The sequence below is a fragment of the Artemia sp. Qi Xiang Cuo genome, chromosome 4 (genome assembly GCF_049724085.1).
Source record: "Artemia sp. Qi Xiang Cuo chromosome 4, ASM4972408v1, whole genome shotgun sequence".
Lineage (NCBI taxonomy): Eukaryota > Metazoa > Arthropoda > Branchiopoda > Anostraca > Artemiidae > Artemia > Artemia sp. Qi Xiang Cuo.
The window spans coordinates 2,848,493-2,867,857 of record NC_142797.1 but is presented as its reverse complement, the minus strand read 5'-3'; the positions used below and the strand labels follow the sequence as shown (position 1 = coordinate 2,867,857).

The 19,365-nt window shown below is 35.7% G+C and overlaps 1 protein-coding gene across 1 annotated transcript in view; it reads left to right on the top strand.

The window, feature by feature from the left end:
- The window catches only part of tinc (transmembrane protein tincar), a 157,714-nt gene that overhangs the window by 7,887 nt on the left and 130,462 nt on the right, over nt 1–19,365 (top strand). Inside the window, exon 2 of the mRNA XM_089088041.1 lies at nt 11,232–11,387. Coding sequence (XP_088944167.1) covers nt 11,232–11,387 — 156 coding nt within the window. The remainder of the gene's footprint in view (nt 1–11,231; nt 11,388–19,365) is intronic.

The following is a 19,365-nucleotide window of genomic DNA, read 5'->3' as shown; positions in this document are numbered from 1 at the left end:
TGTCAGTCACTGTCAGGTTTGTGAAGCCAAATTTTTATGTCTAAAATGATGAAAAAAAACATTCATCAAGCTACTCTCTCTTGAAGGATTTATATCCATTTGACTTCAATGTGTTCTCTAAGACCTATATACATAGCAGAGGTACATGGATAAGCAGAATCCCTCCCTATTTGAATTTGGTTCGAAAGACACCATAGTCAAAATTGAACAAAGCCTAAATTTTCTTATATCTAAAATGTGTATACCTATGGCTAAAACAGTATTGCTTCTGGACCAGACTGAATTAGGATTAGCTCCTTTTTAGACCTAGTTAGGACTTGCCTTGTTTTTCTTTTATACCGAGTCATCTAAACTCCGCAGCTGCCAAGTCCTGCTTCCAGACTTGGCTCACTTTTACATCTAGCCATTGTCTTCCGATGTATCCCCTTCCCTGTGAGCGCCCATGGTGAACTTTTGTCGTTTTAAACGATTCATTTCTTTGTTATTAATAATAAAACGATTATTTTCATTGATAGAAGTGACACACTCGTAGTTCTTATATGACCTGCAAATTGCCCTTGGGCTTATGTCTCTTAAGTTTTGCACTTTTTACGATTTTTCATTTCTCATTGTTTTCGTATTTTCTAAATAAACTGCCTAATTTTAATATGTTTTTCGCCCCTATTTTCTCGTGGAAGAAGACTTATACCCACTACAATTTTGTTTGTGTAAAACCCTCCATTAGTACATCACAACGACTCATTTTTACAGCACAACGATTAATTATATCACAACGACTAATTATTACAGCACAACGACTAATTATATCACAACGACTCATTATTACAGCACAACGATTAATTATATCTCAACGACTCATTAATACAGCACAACGACTGATTATATCACAACTACTCATTATTACAGAACAACGATTATTTATATCACAACGACTCATTATTACAGCACAACGATTAATTATATCACAACGACTCATTATTGCAGCACAACGATTAATTATATCACAACGACTCATTATTACAGCACAACGATTAATTATATCACAACGACTCATTATTACAGCACAACGGCTAATTATATCACAACGACTCATTATTAAAGCACAACGATTAATTATATCACAACGACTCATTATTACAGCACAACGGCTAATTATATCACAACGACTCATTATTACAGCACAACGACTAATTATATCACAACGACTCATTATTACAGCACAACGACTCATTATTACAGCACAACGACTAATTATGATGATAGATAGTGGGCAACGTTCAGCTTGATTCTGATATAATAAACTTAATTGGGGGACTAATATCAGGCTGGTTTTTACGCTTGTTGCGACCATATAATTACTTATTTTATAATTATTTTTATTATAATTACTTATTTATAAGTCCACTCGAATTAAAGAAAAAGGTAGTAACATAACCACAAGAAGACGCGGCAGGATATTGACGAAAATTAGGATAGGTAAATCAATGCACCCGAGAACCTTGAATTTTGAACTAATTCTCAAATAGGGGGAATTTGCACGTTTTTCATGCTATAGGATCAATCTTATCCCCCTCCCCCCGAAAATGATCATGCTGAACCAATGGTCTTAAGAAGGTGAGAGATTCAATTTTAACCAAAAATAGACCTTAAATATCCTTATTAAAAATGTCCTGATTATGTAGCGAAAGGATTCGTGCGAAGACGAAGCACCCCTTTCACTATTTTGTGCCGATATTTTTAGCGATATCTCTAACCAAAAATGGGCCAAATTAACACGAGACAACTTTGCCATAGTCACTAGATGTAGAAATTCACAAAAATGCAAAGTTTCAATAAATTATAATTAGAAACGGTAGGTATTCCTACAAAATACTATTTCGCTATGCCGTAAGGACGTGTAAACATAAACACAAGGACATGTGGAAGGGAATGGCCCCGCCTTAAAAAAAACCAGTACTTGTTAATTATTCAGAACACAAGCAAGGATTTTGATCTGTAGATCTGTAAAAACCGATTTCAAATTTCATAGCCACAAGACTTATTTATTTTGACAAAATGTATTGGACATATATAATAAGGGGGTGGCGGCGGTGAAGTATTTGGACAGCATGAAATTAGAAAACTATTCTTACTTCATAATATGCAGAATGTAGCTAACACATAATGCATTCAGACCCGCTATACTTTAATTCCCCCTAGTGCGCAAATGTATAGCCAAAAATTGTATAAGTCCAATGTATTCTGTCACTTGTCCTTGTAGCTATGAAACCGGTTTTCTCAGATCTTACATTCAGATCAAAATTCTTGAGTGTGTTCTTAAAAATTAATAAGTACCATCTCCCCCTAATGAGGAAACCAATGTACAACGACGTATATAGATTTGTCGTTAAGAGTCGTCTTTTGTGTTTTTCTTTCTCTTTTTATTAGATCTACCGCGTGTTAAGTAAACTGTTATTCACAAGTTATTGAGTAGGGGGGCTCCTCATATTTGATCGTTTTGTTCGATTTAAGCTTCAATCAGTTCCACCTGGGTAAAAAAAAAAACTTCGAGCTTTTAAATTTTGTGATATAGCCGCTCAAGGCGAAGTTTTAGCAGGGAACGCAACTAGCTCTTAAAACTGTAGGCTACGCATAAAAAGCTATTTCTGTCACAAATTCTTAGAATTTTTTGTTTAAATTGAGCTTGGTTCTATCTTAATTAGGGTTGTTGTGACTGTAGATGCAATTTATAGCTGGAACACAATGTTAGACTATAAAAAAAGAACTAAAAAAAAAATCCGGTCATGGTCGGAGACAATTATCACTATTTCTTTCTGTGTGTCTATATAATTTAAAGCTGTTTGGCTTCAAATTATATCTATCAAATGTGCTAGAACAGCTCTAATTTAAAATTTAGTCTGTCTTATTTTAGGTAAAATCTACAAAATTTTAACATAATTTTGCACTTTACTGAAAAAAATACAAATGAATGTGCATTGTCAGTTTAATATACATATACTGATATTTAGTAATCAAAATGTTAATATTATTTGATTTATTAAAGTTATAAAAGTAAAAACATTTATATTTTTTTCAGTAAAGTGCAAATTATGTTCTAGCCTTGGGAAGGCATAGGGGTTCTAAGCCCTACTCATGTAAATATTTACTCGTTATGAGTTTGACTCTGTGATCTATTGTAATTTTTGTTGGTTTTGGGTTTCATCTATTTATCGATGCTGATTTTTGGTAGTTTCACGCTTGGTAGATTATTTTATCTTAATTTTTCTCATTTTTTGTTTACTGAGGCTCTTTACTTTTCTTTGTCAAACTTATTTTGTAGAAAAAGTTTTTTTTAATTAATTTTAAGTAAAAACCACAAGTAAATTAAATTTCATACGAGTCTGTGACATAAATACTATTTGCAGTGTGTGACGCACATGACTTCTAACCTGCTTTAGCCTATCTTATGCTACCTGTTTTAGTGCTGATATTTTTTTTGTAATTAGCTTGAAACATGTGAAATTATTGTTATTGGTGCTGTTTCCAGCGTTGTCACTTCTTGTTACGACTGGCTTTAAAGATAGAGTCAAATTTACAGCGGAAACATTTTCTATGGACATTTTTTAAAACCTTTTCTATTGAATAGACGATATATTCTGGAACATCCCTTGTGCCTTCAGTAACAATAAACTTCTATTGTTTATGATCCCGTTTTATTCTCTTGAATGCAGTACTATAATGGGATTCATAATCTCCTCCATTGGGGGTAGCGAAGGGAATTGAGAAGTTTTGAGTATGCACCTGTTTACTTTATTGATGACAAGGCATGACGCATTCCTTTGGATAAACTGATATTTGACTCTGTTGCTAAAATTGAAATGAATGCTGAGTAATATTACAGGCCAAATATTTCAAATAGAAAGGTGTTGTTTTTTTAGCTTAAGTCAAAATAGTCAAATTAGCTATAGTCAAAATAGTGACTATAGACGAGTATTAGTTACTGTTAATCTCTGTTAATACTGTTAATCTCTGGTTATTACTATTGATTAATCAATCGAGAACGTAATTAGGGGGGCTTAGACCCTCTCCCATTGAAATCTTGGATTTTCTTGAATTTGTGGGCACTTCTTATTCAAAATATTAAATATATTCTTTTTATTATTGTCTCCCCCCTTCACGAAAGTGTTTTATTATTGTCTCTAATTCTGCGTAGCCTATATTTCCGTAATCAATTTGCTGATTAACATAGGTAGACTTAGCTAAAACCTGGGTAAAGACTTGATAATTTGGTAAATGAAAGATATTAAGCCGAACCGGCCAGCCATGACAAAAAACCAACAAATAGAAAAATCTATAGAAAAAACAAAAAAAACAAGACTGTGGTCAGTGGAGAGAAAAGAAAAACAACAGAAACCAAACAACGTGGATATTTCGCATGTATACAAACAAGGCGTCTTCAGCACGAAAGACACAAAAAAAAACAAGGTAAAACTAAAAACCAAAAAAATCTTGTTTTTTTTGTGTGTCTTTCGTGCTGAAGACGCCTTGTTTGTATACAGGCGAAATATCCGCGTTGTTTTGTTTATGTTGTTTTTCTTTTCTCTCCACTGGCCACAGTCTCGTTTGTTTTGTTTTTTTTATAGATTTTTATCTTTTTTGGTTTTTTGATAATTTGGTACTGTTCAATTATCTGTAAAACACGCGAGAAGTGAAATTGGTTAATGCTAATAAAATAAAACAAAATAGGATAAAAATATGATAGTTTAGGAACAAATTTAGGCTATATATTTGCGCATCAGGGGGTGGGGGTAAAGCATAGCATATATTAAATAGGTGACATAACCTAACCTAGGTAGCTTTCCCCAACCCCCTAAACCCCAAAAAACTAAAGTTTAAATATAGTTCCCAGGGTGAGAAACCCCTGAATACTTGTTTATATAGCATCAGATAGCGTCAGATCTTTGCTTTACTCGAGTGGATGTCATCGTGTGTTTTACAGATAATAGAACAGTACCGATAATGTTGTCGGGGATGGGGGCACATGCTTGACAAAAATGTTTTAGCTCAAATATGCGTTATTCGTGTTTTCCCCCAATTATAGTCTACTACGTTTCCAAGAAGAATGATTACCCCTCCCCAGGGTCGTGTCCAGAAGTTTTGTTCGGGGATTACAAAAAAATAACAGTAATAATAATAAAAAAAAATTAAAAAGACAACGCAGCAACAATTTATTTAGGTGTACTTTTTACATTTGAACGAGTCTAACAAAATTTCGGGTGGGGGTCAACTGAATACGGTAGTCCCATCTGGATATGGCCCTGTCCCTTCCCATGTGCTCAGTTATTCTGACCTCCCCCTCCCCGCAAAATAAAGTCCTTCAAAGTTTAATAATTTTTGAAGTCCAGGAGTGATAGTGGAGCTGATAAGGGAGTTTAGTCACGGTATCAAATTGTATTTGCGAGGACTTGCCCGCTCTTCATCACTGCGTAGCACCCTGTGTTCCGGCATGCCACATCTCTGCCGCGTGTGGCTTGTTTCACCTGTTCTACACGGTTTTTGAAAATTGGCAACGTCTCAGATATTCAAAGTTTTGTAAGTACAAAAATATAAGCTGCGGTAGAAAATTGGCTGAAAAATAACAAGTGACCATAAACAGGAAGTGAACCAAAAAAGATACAGATATTAAACCAACAAGTGTGACGACTTTAGTGAAACGAACCATAAATGTTGGCGAACATCGGACACATTGACAAAAGACCGCTATATTTTGGATATGTTCTGAATGATATCTGGTTTAAACTGTCGCTATGAAAAATTGAAGTATTTTAAATTCCAAGTGGGCCAGCAGGTGCCCTTTGGCCCCTGTGATGTACGTAATTGATCTTGAATTATTCATAACCATAAATGTTTTTTTATTAGCCATAATATTTTTCGGCACTTGTGTATTATAGCGACCACACTGTTGTTCTTGATCTGTTGTAAAACCAGTTTCTCTTTGTGTAATAATTAGCTAATTATCTCCGTGGGATAATTAGCTTAGCCTGAGTGAGATAAACTACTATGCCGGTATATTTTAATTAAATATTTAATATTATAGAGTCGGTTAGGTTAGGTATTTAATATAATCCGTTCTAGGTGGCCTGCTTTCCATAATTATCTGTTGTAGTTTCCATTCGCTCATTAAAGCCAAGGAAAATTAACAGTTGGCTTTACTGACTAAAAAAACAACCTCCTTGGCTAAACAAAAATCCAATAGATGGCCTAATTGGTCAACTTACTTTTTCCAATAGGGTGTTCATAATTTGAAGTTCCATTATTCACAATTTATATTTGATTTTAAAGATTTAGGGGGAAGACAAAGGCTGGGAGTTGTGACCTCAGAGGGTGGTGCTTATCTTTCCCCCTATGGGCTGTAAAACCAGAGCTAAGGTTATTTCGGTACCGGTGCATTATACCTAACACAGCGCTATACACGAAAGAAGTCTAGTCTGGTTAATGCTAATGAAATAAAATAAAATAGGAATATATAATAGTTTAGAAACAAATTTGGGCTATATATTTGCACATTAGGGGGGGGGTATAGCATAGCATATATTAAATACGTACTCTAACCTAACTTAGGTACCTCCCCCTAAACCCCCCAAAAACAACAGTTTAAATATTGTAAACGCAATGAGAAATCACGCTTTGCAATCAATTTAGATAGCAAATACCCGTTTGACGGGTCTACGTGTCTGGTTTCCTTGTACAGTCTATAGCGCTGTGTGCGCCAGTACCGTTATTTCTTATGAAAACGCTAGTGGAAAGAAGGTGTAAACATGTAAACAAAGTTAAATGTAAAGCAAAATTAGGCTTATAGAATAATCATACAAGGCGCGTTAATTGTTGCTGTCATTTATAGAATTTATTTAAAAGAACAAATTCATTTATCCTTTTATTTATAGCTATGGTGTGAATTCGGTTTTCAATTGAGCAACAATGAAGCAAAATTGCTTCATCAATATTTGTGTTTGTCATGTAGTTGATTGTTTCCGAATTTTGAAAGATAAAAGAATATAACGGAAGGAAATAGCTTTCATTTTTAAGATCCTGCTGTTACTTGTTTAAGAGCTAAATTTCTAATTTCCTTGTACTTTCACCAAGGCCTTATCCAGGGGGTGGGTTCAGGGCTTGAAGCACCCACCCGGATTTTTTAATGGGAGGGGGTCGTAACAAAAATGCATATAAGCAAATGGTACATGCGGTCTCCATAATTTTGTTTCTAAAGTATTATTTTATCATCAAGTTTTGTTATATTTCATTAGGATTAACTTCACTTCTTGGGTGTGTTTCCAATAACCGACAAAAACCAAACAAAGCTGTGATGCGTTTTTTTGTGACCCCCCTCCCACCCGAATAAAGATCCAGGATACGCCCTTGACTTTCGCCCATTTGTAGTTTTATATATATATATATATATATATATATATATATATATATATATATATATATATATATATATATATATATATATAGCGTTAATGCCCCACTTGATCGGACGCAATGCCTTTTAGAGTTTGAGATGGGCCAAAGCGACTCAACTGTCAAGGCCCTTTCTGTGGCCATAGAATTAATTCACATTCTTAAACATAATTTATATCTGTTTTTTTCTCTTGATGATTTGGGAAAAAACTAGAAAAAAGGGTCATGGTAATGACCCCTAGAAAAGGGTATCCATGCTCCCCTTAAATTTTCCTAAAGGAAGTTTGACTTGTAAAGAAGAAACGCGTTTTATGGGTCTTGGTAATTACCCCCTAGAAAAAAGAGGATCCATCCTCCCCTTAAATTTTTCCGAGGAAATTTTAATTTGTAAAAAAGACATATATCCTGTTTTTAGGTATTCTTTGGTTCTTAAACATGTTTGCGCCAAATGGCTCGTTTCCCACGTTTAAGTTGTCTTAAGAAGTGTTTTTTTTTGCTTGATAGGGTTCCTGCTCTTTCTTTTACACATGCCTGCTAAGAGCGGAGTGGGGCTCGGGGATCGACTTATTCGAGCCTCGAGGTGTAAAACAGTACAAGAAACAACATTTGTGTTGCATGGTAAATGATCTTTAGCAGGGGCGTAATTTGCTATGGGGCAGGGGGGAAGGTTCCCCCTGACCCCAACTTGCCCTTCAGCTGAAATTTAGTTTCTTCCAAAATTTTGTCAAAACTAAGATAAATCTACATAATTCAAGCATCAACAGAAACAGATCAGTTTTTTTAGTACATATAGTACCTTTATAGTGCTTTAAAGTACTAAATAGTACCTTTATGGCACCAAACGCCTTATTTTTTTTAGTATTTACTGTCATTTTCACTTGATTTGGGAAAATTGGCTCCAACTCCCCCCCTCCCAGGATTTTTGCGAAATTATGCCCCTGATCTTTAGATGCCTTTGAACCAGGTCCTTCAGTATTTCCCCCTCCCAGTTGATGATCCTTGATCTACAATTTAGGCACTTGATTAATAAGCGTCTACTCTTGTAAAATCAAAGTTATTTTTATCAAAGAGTTTTTAAGCAATATATCTATTAATTAATACGCGCATAATTAACCCGTCTATCTCTTTATTCACTTTGATTCGGATCTCAAATTATTTTTGACAAACTCTTAGTCAAAAGAATGAATGAGAAAGATGTCATGTAAACTGAACTGTATATATAAGAAAAAAAACACTAAAAAACTGTTGTTTAAGATAGGCATTTTTGAGCAGTTAAAAATAGTTTTATACAAAGATAAAAAAAAAGAGTTAAAAATGGCCCTGAAAAAGCTTGTCTAGTTGCTGAGTGTATTATTGATGTAGACATGGTTCTTCATTTTGATGGATAGAGGTTTGTTAGAGTTTGAAAGAGGTTTGGAAGGAAGGGAATATAACTGTGATTGCTACCGGGAAATTTCACAGGGAGGGGGCAAGACTACCCAGAGCTTTGTTTTATCAAAATTTGAACAAGAACATTGCTCATTTCCGGATTTTTTGTTGTTTTTTAGTATATTTTTGTTTTCTAGGGGGGCATGCCCCCGTCTCCGTTGCAGTTTCCCAGAGAGGTGTTACCGGGAAATTTCCCAGAGAGGGAGAGGGGGAAGAATACCCAGAGCTTTGTTTTAATAAAATTTGAACAAGAACGTCGCTCATTTCGGATTTTTGTATTTTTTAGTATATTTTTGTTTTCTAAGGGGCATGTTCCCGTCTCCGTTGCAGTTGATTTCTATCTCCGTGTTACAGTTGATGAATTTCTCCATTTTAGTCAATGAATCGGTTTCTACGATTTAGAAAATTTGTTTATTAACATCTAGTTCTTGTTAAATCAAAATGGCTTTATGCTTAGCGGTAATGTTAGACTTTTGATTTCCATATCAAAATTATTGTTAACAAGCTCTTAAAAAAAATGTTTTTTTCGGAATCAGAAAGGCGCCATATAAACTGAACCACGCGAGTAAAAAGCTTTAAAAGATTTGTTTCAAATTTTCATCTCCGAATTACGAACGTAAAATACTGGATCACTTCTCGGAACGCTGTCATATTGTCAAACCGTTGGAAATATATTATTATACCAGAAGTTGTTGCTGGAATTTCTACGGGCTGTGGGAACAGACTGGCCGTGATAAAGGATATCAATCACCCGTCAGCCTCTGTACGTCATATCGACATGACTGTGTAAAGCCTACTTTAGTGATGAATAGGCTCATGATGTATGGAAATAATATCAATTTGAATGCCAACTTTTTAAATGCTGTATAAGAAATTTTTATGGACTGTAGAGGCATGCAGAAAGGAGAGGGTGCTAGTAATATTTCTGTTTCCGTAGTTTCCGAGAATGTCAGTATAGTTTAGTTATTTTGCTATTTTGACGGCTTTGGCTCTCCACTTCAAAACAAATTTTTTGGGGTCTGGCTACCCCAGGCCCTCTAGGTATATTTTTGCAACAGACTTCGAAGCTAATAGACAACAGACTTCGAAGCTAATTTCCAAGCATCAGGCACCAAAAAGATGTTTTTTTTAAACAAAAAAAAAAAACATTTTCCACTTGGACCCACGCGTAGGGTAAAACGACATAACATTTTCTGGACTAGAAAAAAGCTCGATGTAGACTACTCGGATTTAAGAACTTTGATATCCTTCTTCTAAACAGCTGCTAACATCCCATTGCAGGATCAAGCCGTCTGAGGTCAAAACAACTATCCATGCTCCTATTCTACTATCAATTTATTCTGAGCTTTACTCTTTTTCCGCCTTCATGAAGTTCCAATTTCCTTTGAATCATTTCTTGTGTTGGAATTAATTTTGATTTTCATTTTTGTTTCTTTTACTGTGGGTTTGGTTCACAGTTTATAGAATTATCCAGTATGATCATTCTCTATCTCACCCATTATAAAACCCGGACCGGGGTGCGAGTGCTCCGGAGAACGTTTTTGCAGATATAAACATAAGCGAAGTCAGATATTTTCCAGGGTAGACAAGTCAGACTGTGATCTAATCGGAAACAAGTGGAAACCCGCTATTACGAATAATGCACTTTCTTGGAAACAATCGGAAACATCGATCCCGCTAATGCAGAAATAAGTGGGAGGAGCTTTTTGTTCGCACCGAGATTGAAGACCAGAAATGATCTGCGATAAACTTACTGGATAATTCTATAAGCTGTGGTTTGGTTAGACTATGTACGTTTTTTTCTATATTTTTTTTTCTTCCAGTTTGTCTTACAGTATTTCAAAAACCCATGTTTTAGAAATTCCTTGAAAGGTGGAATTTTGAAAGTAAATATTTTTTTGTTGTTGTTTTGAATACGGAGAGATAAAGAGGGCATAAACCCCGGATAAGTGAGCAAAACTTTACCGATGTTATTCGGCTACTACGTGGATTACCAAGCGACCGTGCTTGTAGGTAGAGATTTGTTGGGGTTGATTGAATTTAAATTATCAAAACTGTAAATATGCAGGCGGTTTTCATCAAAATTATAATAAACTATGAAAAAAAATATCAGATTTTATGGTGATTATGCCAGATCTCAGGTTTTATGGCCCTACTCGCTTCTCCTTCCTGCGTGCCTGCACTCAACTGAGAAGTTTGAATGATTGCACTCAACTGAATGATTGAGTTTGCACTCAACTGAATGAGAAGTTTGCACTCAACTGAATGATTGTTGTAAGGGACTAAAATGATAATGAGCTGTGAAACTGTTAAGAATTTCGAATGTTGATTTCCTGTTTTAATTTCTTGACTCTTTTTTTCAGGCATATGTTATATTCCGCTGTGGAAGAGCTTTCTTGAAATACTCAGAATTAGATTGGCTAGGAGGAGTGCCAAATACGGAGGTGAATACATACGTGGGACTAGTTGGCGGTGCGGCTGTAATCCTACCCTTGTTCCTAGTCTCCGCATTTTTAAAGGTAAATCTCGACCCATGGGTTGACCCATGGACCTATCTTTTTCACTTTCAATTTCTAAAAATGTGACATGCACCCTTTCTTCTGGGTGTTTATCGCCCGGATATTATGGTGGAAAGGGTTAGAGGAAGCTATTAAAACAATCTATGATGCAAAAATATAACTATTCATGAAAATATAATCAATATAATGGAAATACAATTACACATTTTTTCAGAAACACGAGACTCTCCTAAATTTTTTGATAACCCCCCCCCCCAACCATAAATAGTTGATATTTTTTCCATATTAAAGTTTCAAAGTTCAACCTCCACATTCCCTGAAAGTAGTCACAAATAGATGTAGTAGCAGTTGCAAGCAGTCGCATCCCCTTTCTTCTGGGCACGATAATAGGATGACCATACACAAAGGGCAAACCGCTCATTGTGCATGTGTGTGTGTGTGTGTGGGGGGGGGGGGGTAAACATATGGGAAGGAGCAGGCACATACCACAGCTGAGCTTTCCCCCTAATTTTTATCATTCTTCCGGATTTTCCGCAATTTCCTATAGCTTTCAGAAAATTCACATATTCTTCACTATTTGGACGGACTCTCCTCTCCCAAAGCACTTGAAGCATACATTCTCAGAATGCACATTTTCGTGTAGGCTATGTTAACATTTTTCGTCATGTCCTTCTATATGAAGGCCCTAGTACGGCTCTTCGAAGATTCCCCAATCGAGGTGGTGTGACAATTGCTGGGAGGTCCATGGGGAAATAAGGTTAAGATGTACAAGTAGGGATATATAATCTAACCTGACAACTTATATCTTCTAGAATGCTTGTATCCCTCCCTCGAAAATTCACCCTGCATCCTGTGTCCACAAGGCCAACTGTGGCTACAAGGCCAACTTTCTTTTTCGAGTTACTTTTATTTTATAAAGACTGCAAATCAGGCAAAGGGACACAAAACAACAAGATAACAATATACCAGGGGACAAAACCCCAAAAACAAAGATGTACGGGGGGATTGGTGCCCATCCCCCGTCCGAGGTTACCTCAAACGGTACTTATGTATTATACCGCCAACACTCAGTTCTTCGACTAAGTAGAACCGGTTTCTTCGTTAGTTTGTTTCAGCTTAGCGTGAGACAAACAAAGACAAGTGACAGAATAGATGGGAAATAAAGAATTTGGGCTATATATTTGCACATTATAGGTGGGGGAGGGGGTGGTTAAGTTTTTGTACAGTGTGAAGTTAGAAAACAATTGCTACATCATAATATGCAGAATAATTGTACCTAACAAATATCGCATGCAGACCCGCTATTCTTTACCCCCCCCCCCTAATGTCCGGATATATAGCCCAAATTTTTTTCTAAAGTATTATATTTTCATCATATTTTGTGATATTTCGTTAGGAATGAGCGTCAGAGAAACAGGTTTTAAGGTTCTACTTAATGAAGCGTTGGCGGTATAATACATAAGTAGCCTACCCGCCCCAAAATATCTGGGAATTGCAGCTTGGATCAATCTAAGGATTTTTCCTCTTGTGGAGCTCCAGAGTTGATGATCGAAGTTGTTTTCATTGTTGTTTAGTGACCAGTTGCAGTTGGATGATCAGTAGCTTCCCAGTCGAATTCCTTCTCCCTCAAGGACCACTCACCATCCTGCCTTCGTTTTAAAATGTCAACAGATTCAGCAGTAACTGTGTCTTCAGAGAGTTCATTCCAATTTTTGAGGAAAAGAATTGAGTGCGGACTCGCGTTAGGATAGACGGTTTAACAAGTTTGAGCCGATGACCTTCTGGTTTTTGAATTAGGATCAACTATAGGAATTAACGCTGGGAGCGTCTATAAAATCTGTTTTTATTATTATTGTCCCCCCCCCCCAAAGAAAAACTCCTACGTACTTGGCTGCCCAAAAAACAACACTGGATTTAGTATTATATCACTATTGACGGCAATCCTGAATTTAAGATGTTCACCCGTGGTGACATCTATATATAACCATTGATAAGTTGCAATAATTCAAAGTTGGTTAATTTATACAAGGTTATCAGGCAGACTCCTCTTTTTGTGAATAAATAAATGGTAAACAGTCTCCCCTTTTTCTGTAATCGGCTTGAGCATTCTCATGCAAAATCAGTCCGATAAGACTTTTAAAATGTGTTTTTAGCGAAAATTTATGCAAATACCATTCCAGTGTCTTTTCTTAGTAACTTTGAATTATTCAATAGGCTTACTAATGAACTTTCGACTAATTTATGTTGAATCAAACTACATTCAGGGCAAATTTATAGTTTTTTCTTTGACTTTATTTTTTCATTAATCTTGACGTTTGGTTTCCAATAGTCACGCATCTCGGTGCCTGTTTTCAATCAGGAGGTATGGAATAGGCATTATCTGTCAAATGATTCTCACAATAATAATATTTTTTTCTAAAATGTAACAATGATTTGTCTAATATTCGTGCGGGTATCTGCGCACTAGTGGGCCTACCAGACTGGATTTTGAACATGAAAGGTTTTACCGTTTTCCCAATAGTTTTAGTAACTCGCCTGTAGTAACTTGCAAGTCTGTGTTGATTGTAGATTATGAAAAATTTTCGTGGTATCATTCCCCCTAAAAAAAGATATTCACAATTTTTTTAAGTTTTTTGTATCGGCTATATAATTCACCTATATTTTGTACTTACTGAAAGCAATTTACTATCGACTATTCATTTTAATTGGCAGTAAACCGTTGAAGAGCTTCTGAAATATTCTTCGGTACTGTTGTATTAGCTGGAATCCACGCGATAATGCGAAGATCAGATAGGATAAAAACCTGTTAGTCTGCAACATGTGAGACAGATACCCGGTGCTAAAACAGGGGTACTAAATAAATCAATATAGGATAAAAATATAATAGTTCAGAAACAAATTTGGGCTATATATTTGCACATTACGGGGGGGTGGGATAAAGCATAGCATATATTAAATACGTAACCTAACCCAACCTAGGTACCGTTTAGTCCCCCTAAACCCAAAAGGTTTTTTATCTGGTCTTCGTATTATCTCTTGGGTTCCAGCTAATACACCAGTACCTATCCTTCTAACTTACCTCTCAATCAATATTTTTAAAAATAGCCTTTAAATGGTTATGGTGATGCAAAAAGGAAATATTGAATAACGTATGTAGTGGCCTTTGGACCGGGCTCCCCTTCTGAAAGCCTAGAATTTTAACCGTTTCCTCGTTATTTCCTGTACTGTTTATCTAATTTGTCGGTTTTCTATTGTTGTTGTTTTTTTGTGTGTGTGTTTTTTAGCTCAAGAACTATTAAACATAACTGCGTTCGCTATGCACTGATTGAAGCCAAACTATGCGGCTACGCACTGTATTTTTAAAAGACGTTCCTTTATATCTACATGCAAAAAAAAAAAAAACACTGTTTTGTGAAGTCCGTTTCTGCTTTCTAGAAGAACTATGAAAACGTTATATGTGTCCTTTGGTTTTCGGCATGGCGGCGTGTAAAACAAGTTATGCTGCAAATTTTCTGAGCTGTGACACCCTATTCTGCCCTGAAAATTATTATAACGTTAGATACGCCCTACCGTTGTGGGAAGCGCGACATCTAAAACAAGTTACGGAGAGAAACTTTTGGAACTGAAGAGTCGCTGTTCTCTCAGATAATTGCTGACATTTGTACTGCGAACCAAAAAAAAAAAATTTAAGAAAAAGTGATATGCCCTATCGTTTTCCGTATGGCGACATGTGAAACGAGCTGTGCGAAGAAACTTGGTAGTCTGATAAGTTGCTGGCCCCTCTGATGAGTTTATGCTGTGAAGCAAAAAACAACCCATCTAGAAAAAAGTGCAGTACTTGTCTATTATATAAAACACACTCGAGAAGTGAAGTTTGGTGACAATAAAATGTGAAGAAAATAGAATACTTTATTAGCAAAATTGTGAAGGTCATTTGTGAATTATTAAATTGGGAGCTTTGGCGTCGGCTGACCGTCTCAAAGACAATAAAAGTTCATTATTAACGCGATCCTTGACCTAGTTTATTTTAGTTCATTATTAACGCGATTCTTGAGGGAACCGGTTAGTTCGCTTTGACTAGTGATAGAATATAGTGTATCACCATGGATGTTCAGAATCCGTTCTCGAGTGTGTTTTATATAATAGACAAGTACCAAAAGTGCTGTATGCCCTTCGGCATACAGCACCGATTTTCTTTGCTGTTAATTTTTTCGTTTTTTATCTTCTTGTCTTTTCCTCTTCCTCTTTTTTCTTTCTTCCTTCATCAGTTGAGTTTCTTGTGTGTTGTTTAGTTCGGTATGAATGGGGTTTTAATTAGGTGAGAGTGATCGTTTTCGGCATAGCGACGTATACAAAAATCTCGGGGAAGAAATTTTCTGGGTTAAAAAGTTGCTGGTCCCTCGGTTAAATGCTCTTATTTGGACAATGGAAAAACAAAATCTAGAGTACGTTTTAATTTAATCTGTTTTCGGTTCGAATTTAATACGAATCTGGAACGGTTTACCAACTGATGACAATAAACATCTAAGTTTTTATGAGTAATGAGTAAAACATGAAAATTTTGAGTGTTAGCCTAATGCTTGTTAATTCTCATAAATTTGGTCATTTGCCTCCATTTTTCTTAATTTATTGATGATTGTGCAGAAGTTAATGCTAATAACCGTATTAACAAAAAATCAACACAAAATTGCATATGAAGTTAATTTTCGATCGTTCCAGCATTAAATTCACGCTCACCTGTAACAAAATTAAATTTTTTCAAATATCACTAAGTTTTTTGTCAAAGCTGGAATGTACTAAAAAAAAAAAAAAAAAAAAAATCAAGCTGATAAACTAGCATGGATAGCTAATGTTCATTGCTGAAGAACCTTCGGAACGAAATCCATAGGCTCTATTTCCCTTGATATTTATAATTTATGTGAATGTATAACAGATGTTTCCATCTCATGCATGGTTTCATTTACACCCTTTCTAAATTAATCAAATGTTTAACAGACTCATTTTCAAATTTTTATCATGTGTCACTTATCATGGTTGCACTAATTTAGCTGAATTGAAATCTAAGTGATCGCAGTCAAGTAACGAAAAATAGAAAAGCATTTTTGAAGAAATTGGCTACTGAATAAAATTTGGTACTCTTGCTTTATATGGGCCTTTACAGGAAAACCAGTCATGAAAAACCCGCTGTTGACGGGTTAACCGCTATAGAATAATACAATGATAGCGTAGTTTTTATTGCGTATACGATATTCAAACTGTTGTTTTTGGTTGTTTTGAGGTTAGGTTACGTATTTAATATATGCTATGCTTTACCTCCCCCCCCTAATGTGCAAATATATAGCCCAAATTTGTTTCTAAACTCTTATATATTCATCCTATTTTATTTCATTAGCATTAACCAAACTTGACTTTTTAGAAAGGCCCAATGTATAATGCAAGAGTACCTAAAATTTCCTAATGATGCTTATTTCATCAGCATCAACACCCTACAGGACGGCCGCATGGGAGTAATTACGGACTCAGGACAAAGTAAAGCCAGAGCAAAATGTAATGTGGCCCTTCAAATGGCAATTGTTGGTACAAACCCCCCAAAGTTGGTGGGGATCATCGGGTTAGAGGCTGTATACCCTCTCTAAAGAAGTTTTGTCAAGGAAATGTCTTGGTATGAATTAAATAAAAAAGGGTACTGGTGCATTAGATGGTCACTTCTTAAAAGTTAAGTTTGGTTAATGCTAATGAAATAAAATAAAATAGGATGAATATATAATAGTTTAGAAACAAATTTGGGTTATATATTTGCACATTAGGGGGGATGGGGGTAAAGTATAGCATATATTAAATACGTATCCTAACCTAACCTACCTCCCCCCCCCCCGTAAACCCCAAAAAACAACAGTTTAAGTATTGTAAACGCAATGAAAACTACTCTTTGCATCCCATTTCTTAACAGCGGTCTCTTGAAATAACCAGTCTGGCGGGTTTCGTCTGTCATTAGTCAAACAGTTCGCGGTAACGAACTGTAAGTAAGGAGCGACCCGGCTCAATGGTAACCGAAACTGTAGAAAACGGAATTTTGATACCAATAGATACATCAAAAGAATCAAATTTTAATGCTGATTTCTAATATAAAGGTTCCATCAAGTTTAGTCCTACTCATCAAAAGTTACGCACCTGAGAAAATTTGGCTGATTTTCAAAAAAAGGGGAAAAAAACCCCTAAAATTTATAGAACCTGAATAAAAATCACACCATCATATTCAGCGTATCAGAGAACCCTAATGCGGAGGTTTCAAGGTCCTATCTACAAAAACAAGGCCGTATCCAGGGGGGGGGTTACCCGGTTTGAACCCCCCCCCCCCAAAAAAAAAATTGACCGAGTCGAAAATAAGTCGAAAATTAGTAAAACCTAGGTAAAAATCAGTAAATTTAGTCGAAAACTAAGTCAAAAATTAGTAACCCCCCCCCCCCGAAAAAGTCAAAAATTAGTAACCCCCCCCCCCGAAAAAAAAATCCTGGATCCGCCCTTGTACAAAAATGTAGAATTTTGCATTTTTTGCCAGAAGAAAGATCACGGATGCGTGTTTATTTGTTTTTTTTTTCCAGGGGTTATCGTATTGACCCAGTGGTCCTAGAATATTGTGAGAGGGCTCATTCGAACGGAAATTAAAAGTTCTAGTGCCCTTTTTAAGGGACCAAAAAAAATGGAGGGCAACTAGGCCCCCTCCAACGCTCATTTTTTTCCCAAAGTCGCCCGATAAAAATTTTGAGATAGCCATTTTGTTCAGCATGGTTGAAGATATGATAAATATGTCTTTTAGGATGACTTAATCCCTCAAAGTCCCCAGGGGGAGGGCTGAAAGTTCTGAACTTCATCCAGTTTTAAAATATAGTATTGTCTTTTGGGAATTATACTTATGTTTTCTCTGGTGTTTTTGTCTGGTACTGGGGGGGGGAGTTGATCGGGGCTTGGATGGGAGGATTTTACCATAAACGAATTTTTCGTAGGAGAAGACACATTGCTATGAAGGGGGCACCGGATTTCCCAGCATTTTTTAAATAAAGATCAGAAATTATATATATATAAAAACGAGTTTTTTAACTGAAAGTAAGGAGCAACATCAACACTTAAAACGACAGAAAACATTACGTATATGATTGGGTTCATCCCGTAGTCAATACCTCGCTCTTTAAGCCAAAGATTATTTAGTACTTTCATAAGAGCTATTTATTCTAATTAACGGCATTTGTGATTGGGTCATTTTTAAAGAATTGGAACAAAATTTGAACTTTAGCTCAAAGAGCAAGGTATTGACTAGGGGGCGAACCTTCTAATATGCATATTAAAAATATAGGAATATAGGGTATCGTTACGTAACTTAATTCGTAAGTTACGTATATTTATTACTAATAAAAATATTCGTAAATACAATTAAACAAGTTTCGAGAAAGACGTTAAGCAAAATTTAAGCAAAATTAATATTCACTTTGTTTTTATTATTCATGTACGGTGAGCCAAAATCAAAACCTGCATTAATTCAAAAACGTTCAAAAATTAAATAAAAAAACAAGTTTTTTTAACTGAAAGTAAGGAACGACGTTAAAACTCAAATCGAACAGAAATTATTCCGTATACGAAAGGGGTTGCCCCCACTTCAACGCCTCGCTCTTTACGCTAAGGTTTGACTTTTTCGCAACTCTATTTTTCTTGAAACAATGAAAAACTTTAGCGTAAAGAGCGAGGCGTTGAGAAGGGGACAGCCCTTTTCATATACGGAATAATTTCTGTTCGTTTTAAGTTTTAACGTCGTTCCTTACTTTCAGTTAAAAAAACTTGTTTTTTTTTTATTTAATATATAGAAGTGACCATCTAATGCACTAGTGCCAAAAACAGTTTTTTCAACTGAAAGTAAGGAGCAACATTAAAACTTAAAACTAGCAGAAATTATTCCTTGTATAAGGGGGTTTGCGCCCTCCTCAGT